This window comes from Cyclopterus lumpus, chromosome 1 (assembly GCF_009769545.1).
Source record: "Cyclopterus lumpus isolate fCycLum1 chromosome 1, fCycLum1.pri, whole genome shotgun sequence".
NCBI classification, from domain to species: domain Eukaryota; kingdom Metazoa; phylum Chordata; class Actinopteri; order Perciformes; family Cyclopteridae; genus Cyclopterus; species Cyclopterus lumpus.
This window is the reverse complement of record NC_046966.1, coordinates 10,040,966-10,060,049: the sequence shown is the minus strand read 5'-3', so window position 1 is coordinate 10,060,049 and position 19,084 is coordinate 10,040,966. Positions and strand designations below refer to the sequence as shown.

At 41.6% G+C, this 19,084-nt stretch overlaps 2 protein-coding genes across 3 annotated transcripts; both read left to right on the top strand.

Moving 5' to 3' along the window:
• The first annotated feature begins 1,878 nt into the window (after window positions 1–1,878).
• LOC117733567 (claudin-9-like) lies at window positions 1,879–2,580 on the top strand. The gene has a single exon (XM_034537333.1). It carries the CDS (start codon window positions 1,879–1,881, stop codon window positions 2,545–2,547), a length of 669 nt encoding a protein of 222 aa, XP_034393224.1. The 3' UTR covers window positions 2,548–2,580.
• A 1,756-nt stretch (window positions 2,581–4,336) lies between these two features.
• On the top strand, window positions 4,337–13,028 carry slc25a10 (solute carrier family 25 member 10). Of its 2 annotated transcripts, none has more exons than XM_034541307.1 (11): window positions 4,337–4,944; window positions 8,651–8,770; window positions 9,263–9,377; window positions 9,505–9,553; window positions 9,668–9,709; window positions 9,801–9,844; window positions 9,934–10,004; window positions 10,388–10,480; window positions 10,560–10,637; window positions 10,756–10,812; window positions 11,419–13,028. In XM_034541307.1, the coding sequence occupies exons 1-11, from the start codon at window positions 4,855–4,857 to the stop codon at window positions 11,518–11,520; spliced, it is 861 nt and encodes a 286-aa protein (XP_034397198.1). In that variant the 5' UTR covers window positions 4,337–4,854; the 3' UTR covers window positions 11,521–13,028. The 2 variants fall into 2 exon arrangements, with proteins under 2 accessions (XP_034397198.1, XP_034397207.1); XM_034541316.1 differs by lacking the exon at window positions 4,337–4,944 and adding an exon at window positions 7,129–7,556.
• Window positions 13,029–19,084: the final 6,056 nt, after the last annotated feature.

Sequence of the window (19,084 nt, the reverse complement as noted above, 5' to 3'; positions counted from 1 at the left end):
TGTTGGTGGTCATCGAGGCTTCATCGTTTACAAATACAAATTGAGATCGATCTGAACCAGTCTTTGTAATAGAATGTCATGATCAATGGTGTCGAACGCAGCACTAAGATCTAACAAAACAAGCACAGAGATGAGTCCTTTATCTGATGCAATTAGGAGATCATTTGTAGTTTTCACCAGTGCTGTCTCTGTGCTGTGGTGTTTTCTAAATCCTCAAAAAAACTATTATGATGTAGAAAGTCACACAACTGATTTGCGACTACTTTCTCAAGGATCTTAGAGAGGAAGGGAAGGTTAGAGATCGGTCTGTAATTAGCCAACACCTCTGGATCAAGAGAGGGCTTCTTCAGTAGTTTAATTTAGGTTTAGGATTTATTAATAGGCTTGAGTTAAAGATGGATATATGTGGCCCTGGGTCAAACAGCATGATGCTTTCCTCTATTTCACTTTTCAACTGGAGCTTTTTGGTCTTTTTTCGTATATTCCTACAATTAAAGACACTTGCCTTCTAATGAGGTAGAAAGTACCTGACTTTGAACCAACTCTGTCTGTCTGTGCTCACGGTCCATTTTTATAAGCATTATAGCATAAAGGATTGCACAATGCAATGTGGTTACCGCTCTTCTATGCTGCAGTGAGATAATGCATAAATGAGACAAAGACAATAAATTGGAAAAGACATAAAGTTGTATTAATTGATTATTGCCACTTGAGGGTGGGAGGAAACAAACATAGTGCTTCAGCATGAACTTTGATCACAAACTCTGCAAAAGTTGAACTACTGCCCGATATCTTACCAGACAGCTTATTGTCAGCACTCCTCTTTCAGCAAAGAGCACGATGCAAATAATGAGCACAAGCCTCTGAAACGAGGGCACGTTGAAGCCAGTGTTGGAATGGGGGCAGTCTCATTATTGCCATCTAGTGGCTCTACAGAGCAACTTTCGATGTACCCACCTGCATGTTTTGTCCTCACTAACTTCACTAAAATTGTTTTTGATTTTTTCACCAAACAAAGTTACAATCTGTAGTTTAATATGACATGGGAGTTGTTTCACGTGGTGCTTGTCAGATCTCCTTAACGCATCAAACTCCAATCAGCTGTCATCTCCGCCTCGGCTCCATATGTTGCCCCAATATGGACCCTCACGCACCAAGAAACGACAACATGGTAGCAATCAACAATGTTTGTAACAAAGTGTCTTTGTGCTGTCATTTTTATGCATAACTAGCTGTGTGTGCGTGCGTGTGTGTGTGTGTGTGTGTGTGTGTGTATTTAGCATGCAGCATTACGCACTGCTGCCCTCCCACGCCCCTGTATGAGATCCAAGGAGACAAGCTGGCCAGTCATAACAGAAGAAAGACACCAACTACTCACATCACGCGACTATACCACCAAGAAATACACAGAGGATCTTCAACATCTGTGGACATCTGGTTGCTTGATTAGTGATTGAAAGGTATGTTTTATAGAGCTTTATTTAACTGCAGCGTGAGGAAATGAGTGAATTGATTGAACAAAAGAAAACCAGCTGAAGCAAATTCAATGCACTTATTCTTATTTATGTAACTGTTATATTGTACTGGTTAAAAATCATCATTGGCTCAGATCTAAAATTATTCAATTTGTTTGTTAAAATGTGTTTCTGTAAAGTAAACTTGTTGAAAACTGTCATCTTAACAGTATTGCTCAAGAAAGGACACTGAGGAGAAGCAATCCCTAGACGTCTTACTGAATGACGAAGAGCATACTGTGGGAAGCTTTGACTTTCATCTACTGAGAGCTCAGTAACCTCCTGGTGAGAAAGACAAGAAAAGAATCTGAGATTGTTCTGTTTTTCTTCCATCGAGAGCAAGAGAGGAGTTTCTTCATCGGCCATGGCATCAACAGGTCTTCAGCTGCTGGGCTTGGTGTTGGCTATGATGGGTTGGGTGGGCGGGGCGTTGGTGTGCGCGGCTCCTCTGTGGCGTGTGTCCGCCTTCGTGGGTGGAGAGCTGGTGATCGCCCAGGTGTTGTGGGAGGGACTGTGGATGAACTGCCTGTCTCAGACCACAGGCCAGATCCAGTGCAAGTCCTATGACTCCACCCTGGCCCTTCCCACGTCTGCCCAGGCCGCCCGGAGCCTCACTGTTCTCGCTCTACTTCTCTGCCTCCTGGCCCTCATGCTCGGGGTGGCCGGGGCCAAGTGTACTCACTGCATGGGGGACAGTAACCAGGCCTCCAAGGCTCGGCTGGCCAGGATAGCAGGGCTGCTCTTCCTTGTGGCTGGCTTGGCCTACTTGATACCCATCTGTTGGACAGCCCATACAATCATCAGGGACTTCTATGATCCGACTGTTGCAGCGCCTTTAAAGAGAGAGCTGGGGCCGGCCCTGTACCTGGGCTGGGGCGCCAGCCTGCTGCTCCTGGTGGGGGGATCTCTGCTCCACCTGGGCTCTTCTCCACCGGGAGCAAGAGCACTGCCTGTTTTCGGTGGAGCAGCGAAGGACAACCCAGTGACAGGGGCGTCAGGGGAGGCGAAGCAACAGGAAAAATCCTTTGTATGAGATGATTTGATTGGACATGCAAGGTCAAACTACAAGGTCACCGTCTGTTAGAGGACATCAGCCTATATTGTGTTTACTATCTTATAAAGCAGAGAGTTTTGTTTATTTAAGTCATAATGTGGATTCCATTACAATTTGGCAAATTATTATGAATGACTTTACACAATGAGCTACTTCTGGGGGTTTCTAGAATGTATAGCTTTCCGTCAGAGTGGGATTTGACATGAATTGTGGGAGGTTTTAAATGTTTAAAAATTGACTAATGTGTGTGACTTACATTTCTCAAATTCCAGTCTGCCTCTGCTTGTGTGTGTGTGTGTGTGTGTGTTTGTGTGGGTGGTCTGTGTACAGAAGGCCAGTGTACATGGCATATCTGAGTATGCTGGTGTGTTCACAGACAACATGCAGTCAGAGGGATGCTTGTTTATTTTCTTTTTATGAAACTGTATTGTTGATGAATAAATATTAGGGGCATTCTGAAAATTTACTCTTGACATTTTCTTTTTCCTTTATTTCATTATTTACATTTTTACATTTACATTTATTGTGGTTCTGTGTAATGTATTTATACTGCACCCTTCTATTAATATCAGTTCAAACAGCTCCTTAAACGGCTTTTTTCATTTGCCTTCATTGGCGAAAAGGTTATTAATGTTTATTTATTATTATTATTTCCAGAAGTAGTAGTTTAGTTAACTTAGTTTCAGAAAAAATGATGTGTACACTTTCACATAGACAGTAGAGAGTCTTACGTCTAGAGATGTAAGTGTTATAATGTTTCATCCAGCGTTTACCGCAGTTGACTAAATAACATAATACAATATACATTATTCAGTAGATGCATGTGGGATATTTCCTTTTCCACCTTTAGTTTTTTATTTTGACTGTTGTATGTATGATTTATAACCACTTCTGCATAATAAATATGTGTGTGCATTCCCCTTCAACTTTTTTAAATGATACTTTAGTATAATTGTGAGCCCTATCATGTTTTAAAGGGGCGTGAAACACATTACTCCCATCTTCTTCTAGTTATCACCTATATTACCTACCAGAGAGATATGTTTGCTGCCATCTTTTTTCTGAGGTTGGGGAAAGTGGTGTTAACGACCTGCACACTCACTCCAAACCACAAGTTTATTTACATTGACAACGATGCAAACCTGTAGTTTGTGTAGCCATTATGCAACCGCTTTGAGTCGTGGAGTGGTGACAGCACACATTGTCCACTTGGGGGCGGTAAACACTCAGCAACTGATGTGCTCAAATATGAACTAAGGCATACATACAGGCAGTGGGTAAGAACACGTGAACACTGGATGAAGAGTTATATATTTGAATTAAGTTAACAATAGCAAAAAGGGAACCAATATTCGTTTAAGTGCCTTTCTTTTTTTTCAGGTGTGAGTTATACGTGTTGAATAAAAAACTGCACTTGATTCAAAAGACTAATATATCGGACACACTATTACAGACACTGACGTAGCATTGGGACGTAATGACATCGGCCTCAAAATAATTATTTATAATGACTAAATTAACTTCCTCAAAATAACCTGGAATGAACAGGTCGTTTTATATTTGTCTCGTGTGTGTTATATCTTACTTCCCAAATGACAAATTGTAATAAACTCAACTCACTGCCAGTGTGTGTGTGTGTGTGTGTGTGTGTGTGTGTGTACACTTTGCAATACCGGTCGGTTCACGGTTAACTGAGTGAAGTTGTTGATTGAGAATATATTGTCACATATTATCATCTTCTCCTCTTCCTCTTAAAGGGACAGCGTCATCATTTCGACTCAACCGCTGCAGGAATGATGACGCGTACCACTTTAAACCTGGCATGACAGCTCGTAGAGGTCAAAGTGGCCGCTGTGTGTGACTTTGTGCGTCGCATTCTCGTACCCCGCTGTCGACCTTTGGATCTCGGATCTCGGGGCGGGTAGGCAGCTCCACTCGACCACGGTGCCAATTGGCTGCGCTCTTCTCCGCTTCCTATTGCACACTGTGGCCCAAACACAGCAGACAGCGCACACACCTCGTGTTTTTACACGCAGACACGCACGTTATGTGGCGCGAGTGTGCACGATGCTGCAGGAGCCCAAAGTCCCCAGTGGTCTGTGGCGCTGTGTTCGTAATGTTTGAAGAGTAACGAGGTTACCCGCGTCCAGTAGACCACTCGCTGCGGACCGTTGAGCCCGGCGAAAGCGAAGCCGAGCGAGCGGAACGACAGCGCGTCTCAGGCGGACTGGGGAGGAAGGTAGTCGCCGCTGGAGCAGCGTCGGACCACGGCCGGAGCGCGCAGCCATGACCGAGAAACGGATGTCGCGGTGGTATTTCGGTGGGCTGGCGTCGTGCGGAGCTGCCTGCTGCACGCATCCTCTGGACCTGCTGAAGGTGAGCCGAGGGCAGCTGGTGTTTGGAGGAGCGAGGCCTGCAGACCAGGCGACAGCTGTTTCCAGCAGGGTTGATTACAGTTAGTAACCTCCTGACCACTCGTTGCGTTACTGTTTTAGATCGGCGTACGTGTTCGCTGCAGAGGGCCAGCCATAGTCCGAGGTATCACATGTCTTCTATGGCATCACTGTAATGTGCAGCAGGATGGCCGAGGCGGTTCAAAAATAGGGCACAGGTTAGGACAAGTGGTAGCGTGTTAGCCCAGCTACCAGTAACTGCAAATTATGGAGAGAGGTCATTGTTGATTTATTGTGAAAGTACACATGATAGCCCAATCTAGGCTTAGTTTTATATTCAAAAATGTTTTATTGAGATAAATAGCCTACACTATGGCAATTGACCCTTCGCTAAGCCCCGCCCCCTGCGCGACTGTCAAACCGTCAGAGCTCATGACCATCGGGCCCACACTGCCACGAAGTGCGGGAGGTCCTCTTTTTAAGTAACGGAGATGTCTCAGAGAAGCAGACGGAAGTATTTCCTATATGTGTTTTGAGGGATATATCCGGGATGTGAAACTGAGTCAGTATCAGTTTAAAAGATTAAGATTGAAGCTAAAGTCTAAAGCTCATAGTGTGAAAATGAAACTCCACATTACCTGTCGAGCAAGATAATGTGATAATTTGCTCACACACACACACACACACACACACACACACACACACACACACTTTGCACATGACTCTTTTAATGCTAACTGCTCCTTAAGCAGTCATGCCGTGTTTAATTATGTAGACGAGGCCACTGATCATCATATTGCAGTTAAACTCTTGCTTACTAGCTGGTGATGCCATGTATAGTAGTATAAAACTGAGGAATTCAACTTCTGGTGACTTTAGTTTTTTCAAAGCTCATGAAGTGTGTTTTTCCCCTTCATTTACTACATACAGGATGTTGTCTATACATGTCGTAATTTTCAGTGTGCCTGTTTTTGATTTGTACTGCCAAGCTTGTACGTAGTATTGAGGACAACCGGCGTGTTAGAACTGGCATGTTTCTGCATATGACTTCCAGCAAACACCATTTACAAACCATGCATATACAGCATAATTAACAAAAGTGTATGTTCTATCTTTATTTTTCAAATCTAGAGAAGAAGAGATGCCGGTATCATGGCTGTTAAGAATATTAATTTCCTTCAAATGTATTTAGAAATTTAATTAACAAAAAAAATAATGACCAAAATACGAGTAAATGAAGTTCCCACCATTGGCTTAAAGAAAGTGTTGGAAAAAAACTGTTCTCCAAATCCCTACAAAATTTGAAGAAAAAACTGTTCCTTCAACTTGAGCCCTGTTTTTTTGTCTACATTTGTTAACATTTTGGAAAATTGGCACCATTAACAGTTGACACCTACCACTATAGATTACCTTAAAAAAATGCAATGATTCAGGCAAGTTTTGGATTTTTTCTTTTCGCATAATTTCTCAATTTGTATTTATTTGTGATAGAGATGAGATAATGATTTTGTCAAAGTGTAAGTTGCACTGCATCTATGAATATGTTTATCATGATGGTTCAGAGTTTGATGCAAATTGTGGCACTCGAGCTGTCTTAGACTATAGGAATAACATGTGTGCATTTTGATGGTCGTAGTTCCCCTTTTTAAGGTACCATCGTTGCCTCCACTGCCACTGATGCAGCTCCAACTGCTCACCAAGTTGCTAAACAAGTCAAACTACAATAAGTAACTTCCCCTTGCGCACCTTACGCAGTATCTTAAAGCTTAGTGTCAGCACTTGAACCTCAGTCATTGTTTTCCTTCAGGTCCATTGTGCTGTACAGTAGAGCCAGCAGAACAAAGGACGGTGTCACTGTCCAAATACTTACACACGGCACCAGCCATGTGGTTTCACCCCAATCAGACTGCTTCCGTGGCAGTCAGGTGAGGGATGTAAAAGGTGTTGGATGTAGATATCACCATCAGGACTGGTGCTTTCATGAGGAGGCGCTTCAGCTCGTAAAAGGGAGTTATTTTCTTAGAGACTAAAAACTAATCGAGAAGTCCTCCTTTATACACGTTGGAATCACATTGTTATATATGAGTGTCGGAGCCCTGTGTTTATTTCAGCTAAAGCAGTGAATGTCCAAACTGTTGATACTGAGGTGTTGGTAATGAATAATGTCAGTTATTTCCAGAACATCTTATGTTACTTTGTAGAAATGAGAAAGTGTGTGATGAAAGCAGGAGGCTGCTTTGTCCTCATCATCATCATCATCATCATCATCATCACCACCTGTGGCAGAAGGAGTTGGTCCTCACACCGTGAACACTTTTGACATTTGCATAACGTTGAGCGAATTTCAGCTGCTATTGCACATTCCTCGCGGCATGAGTTGCGACGCCTCCCATCACTGCTTGAGCAACGACGGCTCAAAAGATAAACAAAACGAATGGCAACATGTATCGTTATGTTCTGATGGTAAAGCTGTTTTCTGTCGGTGGACAGCGAGGCAGATGAGGACTTGGTAGCAATGGCCTCAAGATGCTGCACACTCATCTCATTCCTGTGAAAGCGTAACAGCAGAGCATCCACATTTAGAAGGACTGCAATGTAAGTTAGAGGAGAGAGATTATGTGAATGTGGTTTTCAGCAGGGAAGTATGGATTAACCAAACAAACAGTACATGGCAATGTTTGCCTTGTCATGTATTATTGATTCTTCTTTTGTGTTAACCCAGGTATCCATTACACCATCAGATAGGCGCCTCTATTGAAGTCCTGAACAGGACTTATCTGACCGCACCTGAAAATACTCTTTTAGCCAGACACCTATTAATTCATCTGGGTGACATATTTTACTGTGTGTGTGTGTGTGTGTGTCCGGGAGTGTGTGTCTGTACTCGGCTTGCTGCTGAACAGTTTGTGCTTCCCTTTATAAGAGTTACAGCAGAGTTTCACTCAATACGTCTACATTATATTCCATTAAGTATTTCATGTTTTTTTCGCACAATTTGAATCCTTTGCATAAAACTACTTTTAGTACAATATGAAGGTAAAATGTATCTAATGTGATGCGGGAGTAAAACTTTAAACCTTGTGTTTTGAAGGAGTTAGTGACCTTAAAACCCAAACCCAGATTAGAACAGAGGACAAAGGCCACATTGTAGCGCTGCTGACGATTTAGGAAATGTGTGTATTGTGTGTTCTAACTGCCTGTGTTACACATTACATAGTAATCATAGTAATGTGTAACACAGGCAGTTAGATCACACAATACACACAATGATTGAACTCCTTTTTAATCCTTGGTCAGTATTACTCGGCCTCTGAGAACATTTCCGTGACCCTGGTGAAGCTTTTTTTTTTTTAAATGTGTGGACTTTGAAATGGATGTGTGTTTAGCAGACAGACAGCATCCAATTGTAAATAGCATTGAGTTGCATTATGGGAAGTGTTGGATCCAGTGTTTTAGAAATTTGATAAGGATATCTCTCCTTGTGTTAAATTTGTCTCTCAAAGTGCAACACTAAATCGGCGTGCCCTTTTTAAAGACGTGACACATGTAGCCGCTTGACACATTTAGTAACCCAGCTCTTACACCATAATAAAACATTCCTAAAGGTTGTTGTGTCTGTGTTCCTTCAGATGTTTTCTTAATAATGTCACTACAGGCTCTAACTATTGAATACATGACTATCCTTCCAGGTACATCTGCAGACACAGCAGGAAGTGAAGAAGAGGATGATGGGGATGGCCATTCAGGTGGTGAAGAGTGATGGCGTGCTGGCTCTTTACAGTGGCCTCTCTGCCTCCCTGTGTAGACAGGTATGTGAGTCTGTATTCTTTAGTTTGTAAAGTAGAAAGGACCACAGAAGACTGTTCTAATGACATTCAAAGGGATTTATCTGCTGTTGCCTCAGTGAGTTTGGTCTTAAAACATGAGGCGTGGTAATGCCGACTTCATGTCAAGTCACTAATGGCACTTGGCCGAGATGTTGGCTTGTGGCTGAAGGATAATATCAATTAATCAACGGGTTATCTTTTATACATTGTAGGTCAACATTGTGTTCAGCAGGTCTGTATTTTGCAGGAGAGTCAGTGTAATGATTTGAGGGAGAAAGACACGTTTTAATAGGTTTTAGTAGGACATTTTGTATATCTTGTAAATAGTGCATCCGGTGTTGTTTCAGGTCACAGACTTTTTTTTAAATGATCAAAACTCTCCTTTAAATCCTTTTTTGATTAGTACAGTTTGTGTTGCCAAAGTCTCCTCCTAAAATAGTGAGGATACTCATATTTCGTTTCCTCTCCTTTCAGATGTCCTATTCCCTCACCAGATTTGCAATCTATGAGACCGTGAGAGACATGATGGGCAGCACAAGCCAGGGCCCAATGCCCTTTTACCAGAAGGTCTTGCTGGGAGCCTTCGGAGGTGAAAACACACACATTCTGCTTCTCTTCTCTTTCGCTTTCCGCACACACACACACACACACAACCACACACACACACACACACACACACAGTGTTACCCATAACACTCTGCTTGCTCTACCAACAGGTTTCACTGGTGGGTTTGTTGGCTCGCCAGCAGACATGGTGAATGTCAGGTAATATGCTGTGATCATTCAGATCCTCATTCATCCATCCATCCATCCATTTTCAATACCGCTCATTCATTTATACACAATTATAATTATTCAAAACTTTTCTCCCGTTTCTAGGATGCAGAATGACATGAAACTACCACCAGAACTGAGGAGAAAGTGAGTCTCGTTACTCACTGAAGCTAAAATGTTCACGTAGACGTTTTTAAATCTGTTATTGTACTTCAACTCTCAACGTTCTTTCTTTCAGCTACAAACATGCCATCGATGGCCTCTTCAGAGTCTTCAGAGAAGGTAAAGCCCAAGCAATATAGTGTGTGTGTGTATGACGTCCTGTCAGGCAGCACAGTGGCGTCATATCTGACCTGTGTCTTGGCCCACAGAGGGTCTGAGGAGAATGTTCTCAGGAGCCACCATGGCCTCCAGCAGAGGAGCGATGGTCACTGTGGGACAGGCAAGTCAACGTCCGCTTGAATGCCTGAAGAGCTTCTTTACTTTTGTGATGTACTTTGTTCTACCTGGGCTAACACGATCAGAACATTGAGGGGAGATTAATCTTGTGAAATGTTATGTCAAATTCAGAATCCATCTCTAATCTTTTTAATAAGATAATGGGAATAAATTGAGTTAAATCAAATGTACATTAATGAATCGATGCTGAATCATTTTCTGAGATGAATATGCTGCTTGTTCCGAAGCCTCACTTAACTTTGTAAAGTCTGTGTTGGAGACTACGTTGCATGTTAGAACAACACTGTGTGTGTGTGTGTGTGTGTGTGTGTGTGTGTCCATCCATCCATCAGAATGACATCTTTCCTCCTCTTACTGTGTCTTTAGTTGGCGTGTTATGACCAGGCCAAGCAGCTGGTAATGGGAACGGGCATGATGGGAGATAACATACTCACGCACTTTATTTCCAGCTCCATTGCTGTGAGTATCAGGTTTTATTTGTGTGCCCTGGAAGCCTCATTGAGTCAGTTCTGTCAACTGGTGCCTTGTTCCTCTGCAGGGAGGCTGTGCTACATTCTTGTGTCAACCTCTGGATGTCCTGAAGACGAGGCTGATGAGCTCAAAGGGAGAGTACACGGTGAGTGGATCGACCCCTCCTATCACCGGCTGCTCTTAACCTTCCATGAGTCTGTTTCTGTTTGCTCATCCTCTTCATTCCTCAGCGTTCTTCTAATCCGGTGTGTCTTTCTCTTTAGGGCGTGGCGCACTGCTTAAGAGAAACTGCCAAGCTTGGTCCTCTGGCATTTTACAAGGTACGACAACGGCACACCGAGAGCTTAAAAAAAGCAAGGGACAAACATCTAATCAGAATACTATAAATATATTCTATGTAAACATGCTATTGCATATCAGAATCATCTGCAATAGGAAATATATTAAGAAGCATGGCCATGTGTCTCTTATTTTGAAAGCTGTATAGCAGCCAGTCAGCTGTAGCACTTTGAGCAGCTTAAAAACATACTCACAATAGTCACGTTTGGAAGCTGAAAGGTGTGGTCATTTCTTTCTTTTTGCATCCTGCCTACATGTACCAGGATGCATTGCGCGCATAACTCTGCTTTCTCACTCAATATGCTGAGGAATCAATTGCCTCAATAAACTACAATGACCTTTAACACTGACTGGACAGCCACATAAATCACATGAATATTTTTAACAGCATAAGTTGTACTTATTTAAAAAGCATGCTGGCTGCATGTCAAGTGTGATAAATTACCTGCTTTTACAGTAGCGGGCAATTCCACCTTTTGTGATGAAGAAGCTGTCTTCTGAAGTACAGTCAGGCACAGCAGCTCTAAACTGATGGATGTGATGTGAGAAAACTACAAATGATAATATAATGCAAATTGTTGTTGCAGGGCCTCGTCCCCGCAGGGATCCGCTTGATTCCTCACACAGTGCTGACCTTCATCTTCCTCGAGCAGCTCAAGAAATACTTTGGCATTCGCATCGTCTCCTGAGTTCCCCCCCCCCCCCCCCCTCCCCCCCCAACAGCCCGTCATCGCTCTACTCTTGGCTTTAACAAGAAAAGAAGGGAAGAAATGTGCAGTTTTTCAGACATGTTCATGTTTTTCATCTCCTTTTTGCTCTACCTCTATCTCACGCACCATCTTCTAGAAAGAACCAACACTAGAACTAACGATTTCCTCTCTCAGCTTAGATTATCAATATGATAAGAAAGAACGTGCTGAATATGAAGGTGCTTCAAATGGAGTTATTAGAGTGACCTGCCGGATTTAGAGTGAAGGTAAAAATGAGCTCTGGCGGATGTTCAATGTAGTTGTCCAGTGTAATTTCAGGTGGGGTTAGTTTGATGTATTGAGAAAGTGTTGATTTTGAACTAATTCCAAATCAGATTCAGTGATTTAATGTTTCATTTAACGATACTTAAGCCCAATTCACCAGTCGTGTGAACGATCATGAATGTGTTTCTTATTAGTCCTCTGCAACACCTCATTGGTGTCAAATAAGGCCAGGACAGAGTTTGAGATATAGCAGAAGTGCAAACAAACACAGTGTAGCCTTGTCATCAGTGCCATCTTTTACAATCTATACTATTTCCCAAAAAGCCATTAATAAAGCACGACTGAAGAAACTTACGTAGTTACAAGGTGATCATTCCCAACAGTGGTGAACCTATGAGATGCACCCTGAATTAAACGGCTCATATTTTAGCTTTTTCTTCACTAAATTAATGTTTTATGACTGGAAATCATCTACGAACGGGTTAAAATGTGGTTACCTTTGACCCGATACTTCATTCCGAATTCCTCTTTAATCGTTTCTGCTTTTAAATCTTTTGGAGAAGAGGACCAAGTTTATTTCGTCTTGTGTTTTTAAGTAAGGAGTTTGTGGGGAAACTGTGAAGCAGAAAGAGCAGACTGGTAAAGGTACATTTGGTATTATCTCTTTTAGTTTTCCAGTCCCAGTAAAATTCTGTATGACCACTTTAACTTTTAAAAGCTCTTACTGTGTGAATAGAGATGCTTGAAGAGGACTGCTGGACTGTAAATGTAGCATTTCCATCCGCAATGTTACTGTTTCGTGTTGCGCATGTCAGACTTTATGACTCAGGATGCTACTCTGTTTTATAAGGCACTTTATTAATATCCTTGACTAACCCGCTGCATACTGTGACACGCTCTGAAAGTAAGAAATGATATCAGATGTTTTGAGTTCACAATGTTAATGGTCCAAGTTGAGGTCAATGTGTAATGTGTTTGACATGTTGCGTGCCTGTTATTGTCCGGCCTTGGTTCAGTGATATGATGCTTTCTCTGTACTGTGCCTGCTCTCTTGACGGAGACCTCGTCATGTCATGTTGCCTTACAGTGCGTGTCCTCCAGGGGGCAGTATATGCCAACAAGCTGAACTATGCTCTCTTAGGCATTCTTTGAAGCCCTGCACCTTCATCCAAGGATGCGTTTATAAAAAATAAAGAAAGAGCCACGTGCTCAGAGTGACCTTACATAATGTGACGCTGCATGTTGTTATGCTCACGTAGATCGGCCACAGTGACTAATGTTAACCACAGCTTTATTCATATGCACAGACATGTAACTGGAGGGACCCACAGATCTGGGTGTTGTGAATATATATTTTGACTACTAATTTGTTGATTCGGGAATTAAAATACTAATGAAAAATAGTTTTTTGTGTAGTTTCATTGTCTACTTTGGTAATACAGTATGTCAGCCTATACATTTATTTTGGTTGTAAATCCAATTGCTGCAAATCACTTATTAAAAAATATATATTTACAATTTAATAAAATGGCAGCAGGATCTGTAATCATTGGTAAATCCTGTAATAAAAGCAAACAGTGATATTTGTGTTTTCTGCTGCCACAGGCTCAACTGATGCTGAACTGACGACGGAAACAGCGTCACCCTCTGGGATTTGCCCTCCTTAGAATAAAAACAGACTTTAAAGTTCGCTCTGCTGGTCTTTTTCACCAGACAACAGACCTGAGATCAGTTCTTCTTTTGTAGAGTTAAGGCCTCCCAGCCTGCACCTTGTGACAGGACCATCCATGGTTAAGAGGTGGTTTTCAGCTGTAATGATGAATGGTGGCGATGTGGCTCTGTTAATCCACCTAGATGAAAATTGCTTTATTAATACTATCCGTCACATGCAAAGCATGTGCACTCACTACCATCACACATATGCGTGTGAGCCTTATGGCTCTGCAGGGACAGCTATGCTGCCCGAGTGTGCAGTGGAAAGGAGAGTCGTGCTGTGGGCCTACTTAGTGTGATGTTCTTATTTCAGAAATGTGCCTTGACTTTAGGAGGAACCATCATCATATTAACCCCGCATTAACAATCAAGCAATTCACGTGCGAGCAAGAAGAATTAAAGATTGCGATTATTTTTTAAAGTGTTCAGTGTTCAGTTCAGCCTGAAAACATAAACCAGGAAAAAACATGTTGAATACTGTCAACATTCAAAGATCCAGGGTGTAAAATGGTGCAGCTTCTGTGATGTCTTCATCTCAGGACCAATTGAGCTGTGACTTTCAGGCAAAGACAAAGAATTATATTCCAAAAGTGATTGACAAAAATGTCCCTCTTTGGTAAACAAAATACCATTACCACTATTGAACAAAGAAATAGTGCAGCAGCTTCAATTGTAACATTACAGAGGCATATTTTTAAGAGGAAACACACAGAGGTGATGACTGAATTCAATGAGGGTTAGATTGGAATGCCTTTAACTTTGTTCAGGTGAAGGTGATGTTATAACTGCACTTGTTCAATTTGCACTTGGCAGGTGTCAGAAAAAGAAAAGAACTTTGACTGTCGAATTTAATTAAGTTGAGTTGCAAAGCCAAAGAAAAACATATCTTCAAATGTTTAATTCCTGTTCTTTAACTTCGTCTGTCACTCTTTTACCAACAAGACTCAGCGGAAGAGGGAACAAGCGTTTCCTTAATAACATGTTTGAGTTCTAATGAAGGACCGTACCACTGGATCTGACATGTGTTTCATTCATCTTGGTAAAAATCAAAGCTAAGATGCAACATTGATTAACGGAGGTACATGGCCTCCTCAAAATGTTGAATATTTAAACCATTCCCCTTGTGTCCCCGTGTCTGCGTCTAAGGTCTCCTTGAGTTTATAACATAAACGTCAATTGTTATTTACAAAATAACAAAATTATACCCAATATGCTTGTTAGAAATGAAGCATAGCATCATTAGTGCATTCTTGTTTTTGCTAATCAACACCAGCTGTTCCCAATACACTTCACAAGCACTGATAGAGATTAAAGACTTTACTCATTTCACTTACTGACGTTTAGCATGAATCACTCCCCAAAGAGAGGTTTTCAAGTCACTTTGGTCACCGAGTAAACCAGAGACAGATGTGGGTGGAACATCAGCAGTAACATACGAGACGGACCAACACACACTGCAGCATGAAACAACTTAAACCAACTCAGAGGTTAAGAAAATAACTCTAATTAAACACTAATTACAGACTGTTGATTTCATGGTTGATCAATCCAAATTGAGTCAGTTAACAACTTTAGAGGGGCAGATTAAAAATCGGGGATGTCTAATGACTCGCATGGAACGTGTCGGTAAATGAGTGACAGCCCGAGTCAGACCTCCAGGGCAGAGGTCGGGCTCCGGCCTGGGAGAATACTGTGTTGAAACAAGAGCCAAAGTACAGCTCACACACACAAAAGATGGGGTCACCTTTTCTTTAATGTTTTACCTATTTAATGGGATTATAATTATATGGTATGTACCCTTTTATCAGGTTCTTTACACTCGTTAACACTCGTATAACTTGCCTATGGGAGCCTTAATGTGTTTTCAAAGGTTACTATCTACCTGTCTTGAATATAAAAACACAAATAAAATGTTTGCATGCCTGAGACCTGCAACATCTATAACCGTTTGCTCTTATTCTCTTCACCTACTGTTTCTGACTGAAAATTCATCATTATTTGTATTACAATACAAATACGGATGTTCTTTTTCTAGGATAGAATACACAAAGGGAAGTATTACATGTATCCTCCAACTCAAGTTAAAGCTCCACAAACCAATATTTCTTGTCAATTTTGCAGCATGTGAAAGGGTTCACCTATGACTAGACAGAGAATAATCAACCTTGGATCAACAGCAGGCAGTCAGAGTTAGCTTCTACCTATAAGAAAGTCCAACATGTAGTAGTGTTATTCACTCAACTCAGTCAAGATGTTTTCACAAAAAAATGTGGTTTGCTCAGGAGAAATCATTGATAGAGCAGGAATATCAAGTAATCATGAAGTGAGAATAGCTGGGTAACGGGACTCCTGTGAGCCCACAGATAATTATTTCGTCTGCAGTTCCCCTCCAGTCTACAGAGCTCATATAGAGATATTGGACTTAAATTCTTGCTGATGTTGCTCTGTGTCTACTGGATGTGTAAATAGGAAACTCTTGCATACAGCTATGGTGTATCAACTAAAAAGGAGATGATGTCAGTGTTGTGGTCACAGCCTGCTGCTTTTCCCCCCAAGTGGCCAGAAAAAAGAGAAGAAACACATCAGCGGGTGTTAGAGCGTAGAAGGTGAGAAGAAAAAAATGATAATAAGAAACAAAGAGGAAATAATTTAATGACTTTTGTCGGCTGCCAGCCATCAGTCACAGTCAGTGATGACCAGTTCTTGGTTTCACTGTGGTCTGATTGAAGGAATCCTTTCAGTCTTTGTTCTCAGCTTGAGGTTAAGTGGATATTGGAGAATAATGGGGCTCAAAACGTTTGTGTTTATTTTGTGCACACACCATCAACAACAGCAAACATACACACACTTTGTGCTTTCCTGCACAGGACAAAGAGGATGAATGACTCCCCAGAGTCGGGCCGAAATGATGGACACATTTAGATAATCCTCTGCCAACATCAACTGATTTCATACAATGCGAGCTAAGCTAACGTTAGCTGTGTTCTTTATTCACCCGGCGGTGTTTTCTTTACACATCGTCTCCAACTTTGAGCCAAAATACTGTAAAATAGAAATAGTTACGTGTATAATTCCAGTATAATTTCTTGTGCGACCCCAGGCACAGACTGACCCGCCCAACACTGCAAAACCGTTTCAAACTGTTTAAACTGAGTCCAGCTTGGCTTTGATGAGCCAGTTCATGCCTGTGTCTTCAACGCCAGATTTAGGCCCGGATTCGCCAACCATCAACGGAGCCAGAAATGAAGCTAAAGCGGAAGTTCAATCAGGAAGACACTCTCTACACTCCTGTTCATTCATAATCACAGTCTCTAATTCTCCCAGCTGATTGGGTGGTGTATGCTTTTAATGAACCAATCAATTCTTTCTTCACCACCACCACCAGTGTCTGATTGCCAAATTTTGCAACCATCAATGGGCCAGAACCCATTTTAGTGTTTGATGCCAATCAGCCCAGTTGTTTGCTGTTATTCTAATGCTCTGAATATGTTATAGATATAGGTGTTAATGGAGCAGATTTGCACAAGAGGATTTTGATGCGAAAGCTTTGCAAACAACATCCGGATCAGAAATACTTTATTGATCACCGGTAGGAAAGAAGACAACACAAAATTGGAGTGAAAAGTGCTGATTAAAACCCTCAATGTAATTAATTATACAGCGTCCGTACCACTCTGTGAATAAACAAATTGGAGATGCCATCAAAGTGAAATCCTACATTACCTCCATGTGTGATTTCCCTTCTTTAAGTGTTTAGGACGTAGAAGGATCAGACAGGTTTACATGTAGAGGAAGAAAACTAAATAACATAACTGCAGAAGGAGGCGTATCAGACATATTTATTGCTGGAAAAGAGTATGAGAAATGCCAGAGGGCCGTGTGTAACCGAGTTGTTTCTTTCTCTCTCACGCACACAAACCATAACCCATAATTCACACCACACTTTCCTGACTTCATCACAACCAATAAGATGGATGCTTCTGCCAAATTGTGTGTACGACAGAGTGAAAAGTTGCTCTCGGACACACTGGCATTGCATTTCTGCTGGGAGGAATATGTGAATGATCATAACTCTTCCTCTGACTAACAGGGGGTGCTGCAGATGTTTGCCTGCGCTGAGTGTGTGATGTGTGTTTTTGTATGTGTGTGTGTATGCGTGTATTACAATGAGTTCTCCTCTGATCAGCGGTGTTTGGATGGATATCAGGCTTTGTGGTTTATGACCCGGGAGACAATCCCTCTTGACCCCGCAGCCTCACACCGATTGCTCTCCTGTCGCCAAATCCAAAGCAACTGACCGGGGGCTTCGCGACAAATAGTTTGATGTAATTACTCCTGTGTAACAAATAGTGTGTGTGTGTGTGTGTGCGTGTGTGTCTGTATGGTGAATTAGTTTTAGCTGTGGGTGAGTGTCAGGAGGATTAGAGGAATTGGCCGAAAAGACGAAGAAAGCGTGCTTATGTCTTCGTGGGAAGGTCCATATACATGTGTGTCCATACATACCTCTATGGGAAAGGATATCCAGGCCTGATTTATGATTGCAAGCTGACATTAATTAGGTTTTCCTCTTAAGTGTTATTGAAGTGATGTGTGTCTGGGAAACTTCCATCAATAACTGGATGCTGAACATGGTGTTGTTTCTCAGCTTTTCACATTTTCTTTGTCTACACTATACATTTCCACTCATGGTTCATGATTATTTTATTGTCTGTGTAGTAAAGCAACGTGTGTTTGGGGAAATGTGGACTTAAAGGTTGTTACCACATTGTCTCACAGGGAGTTAAAGCAACACAGGACAGTGCAATTAAAAACATATTTCTTGGAAATGTGAGGAGAGGGGAAAATTATACACCAGCTGTAAAAAAGGCGAGCCCAGATCATTTCAGATTCAGTTGCTTTACATTCAAGGCAAAATAATTAATTGTAACTGTGTCAAACTGTGTGGCAACTGCCGGAAACGATGGTTTGAAAACATCCCAAGGGGAGGCCTGGGACGTATGAGGCATTCTTCTTTTCAAGTTTTGCTCAGGAATATTGATCTATACATCCAGGCAAGGATTCTGCAGACCAGTTGCCCTTGAATCATTTAGTTTCTGTTGCTCGTGTGCTCACTCACCACAGAGCACATCCTGCAGAAGCGCATACATCTGGGTACATCCTCAATGGGCCCCCGACATTTAAAAAAAAAGTAAAAATAAATAACTGAATCAACAGGTAAACACATGCCCCTGTAATCATCATTGCAGTATTTATTAGTAATAATAACACATTTAAATCTGCATAACCTGAAATCTCTGCATATTTTAGCCCTGTTTTCTCCACAAAATGTAACAAATGTGGGACATTTTCACATTTTCTTAGTCTCTGAAAAATGATTACTGTATTTCTTAATACAACTGAAGTGCTACTTCATTGGAATCATGCTACATTTGCCGAATAAAATATATTTAGCAACGTTAGTAAATCAGGGAATTGAGATTGAGCACTTTTCCAAGAGAGACTTAAGAACAACCGACAATTGTGTTCAAGCAAACACAAAACCAGCATAGGAGAACAACACGTTAAA

Excerpts from the sequence above, each read along its gene's own strand:
- slc25a10 (XM_034541307.1), top strand. The coding sequence starts at position 4,855 with ATGACCGAGAAACGGATGTCGCGGTGGTATTTCGGTGGGCTGGCGTCG. Across the intron at positions 9,554-9,667 it reads GCAGACATGGTGAATGTCAG|GATGCAGAATGACATGAAAC; the intron begins GTAATATGCTGT and ends TCCCGTTTCTAG. Across the intron at positions 9,845-9,933 it reads CTTCAGAGTCTTCAGAGAAG|AGGGTCTGAGGAGAATGTTC; the intron begins GTAAAGCCCAAG and ends CTTGGCCCACAG.
- LOC117733567 (XM_034537333.1), top strand. The coding sequence starts at position 1,879 with ATGGCATCAACAGGTCTTCAGCTGCTGGGCTTGGTGTTGGCTATGATG.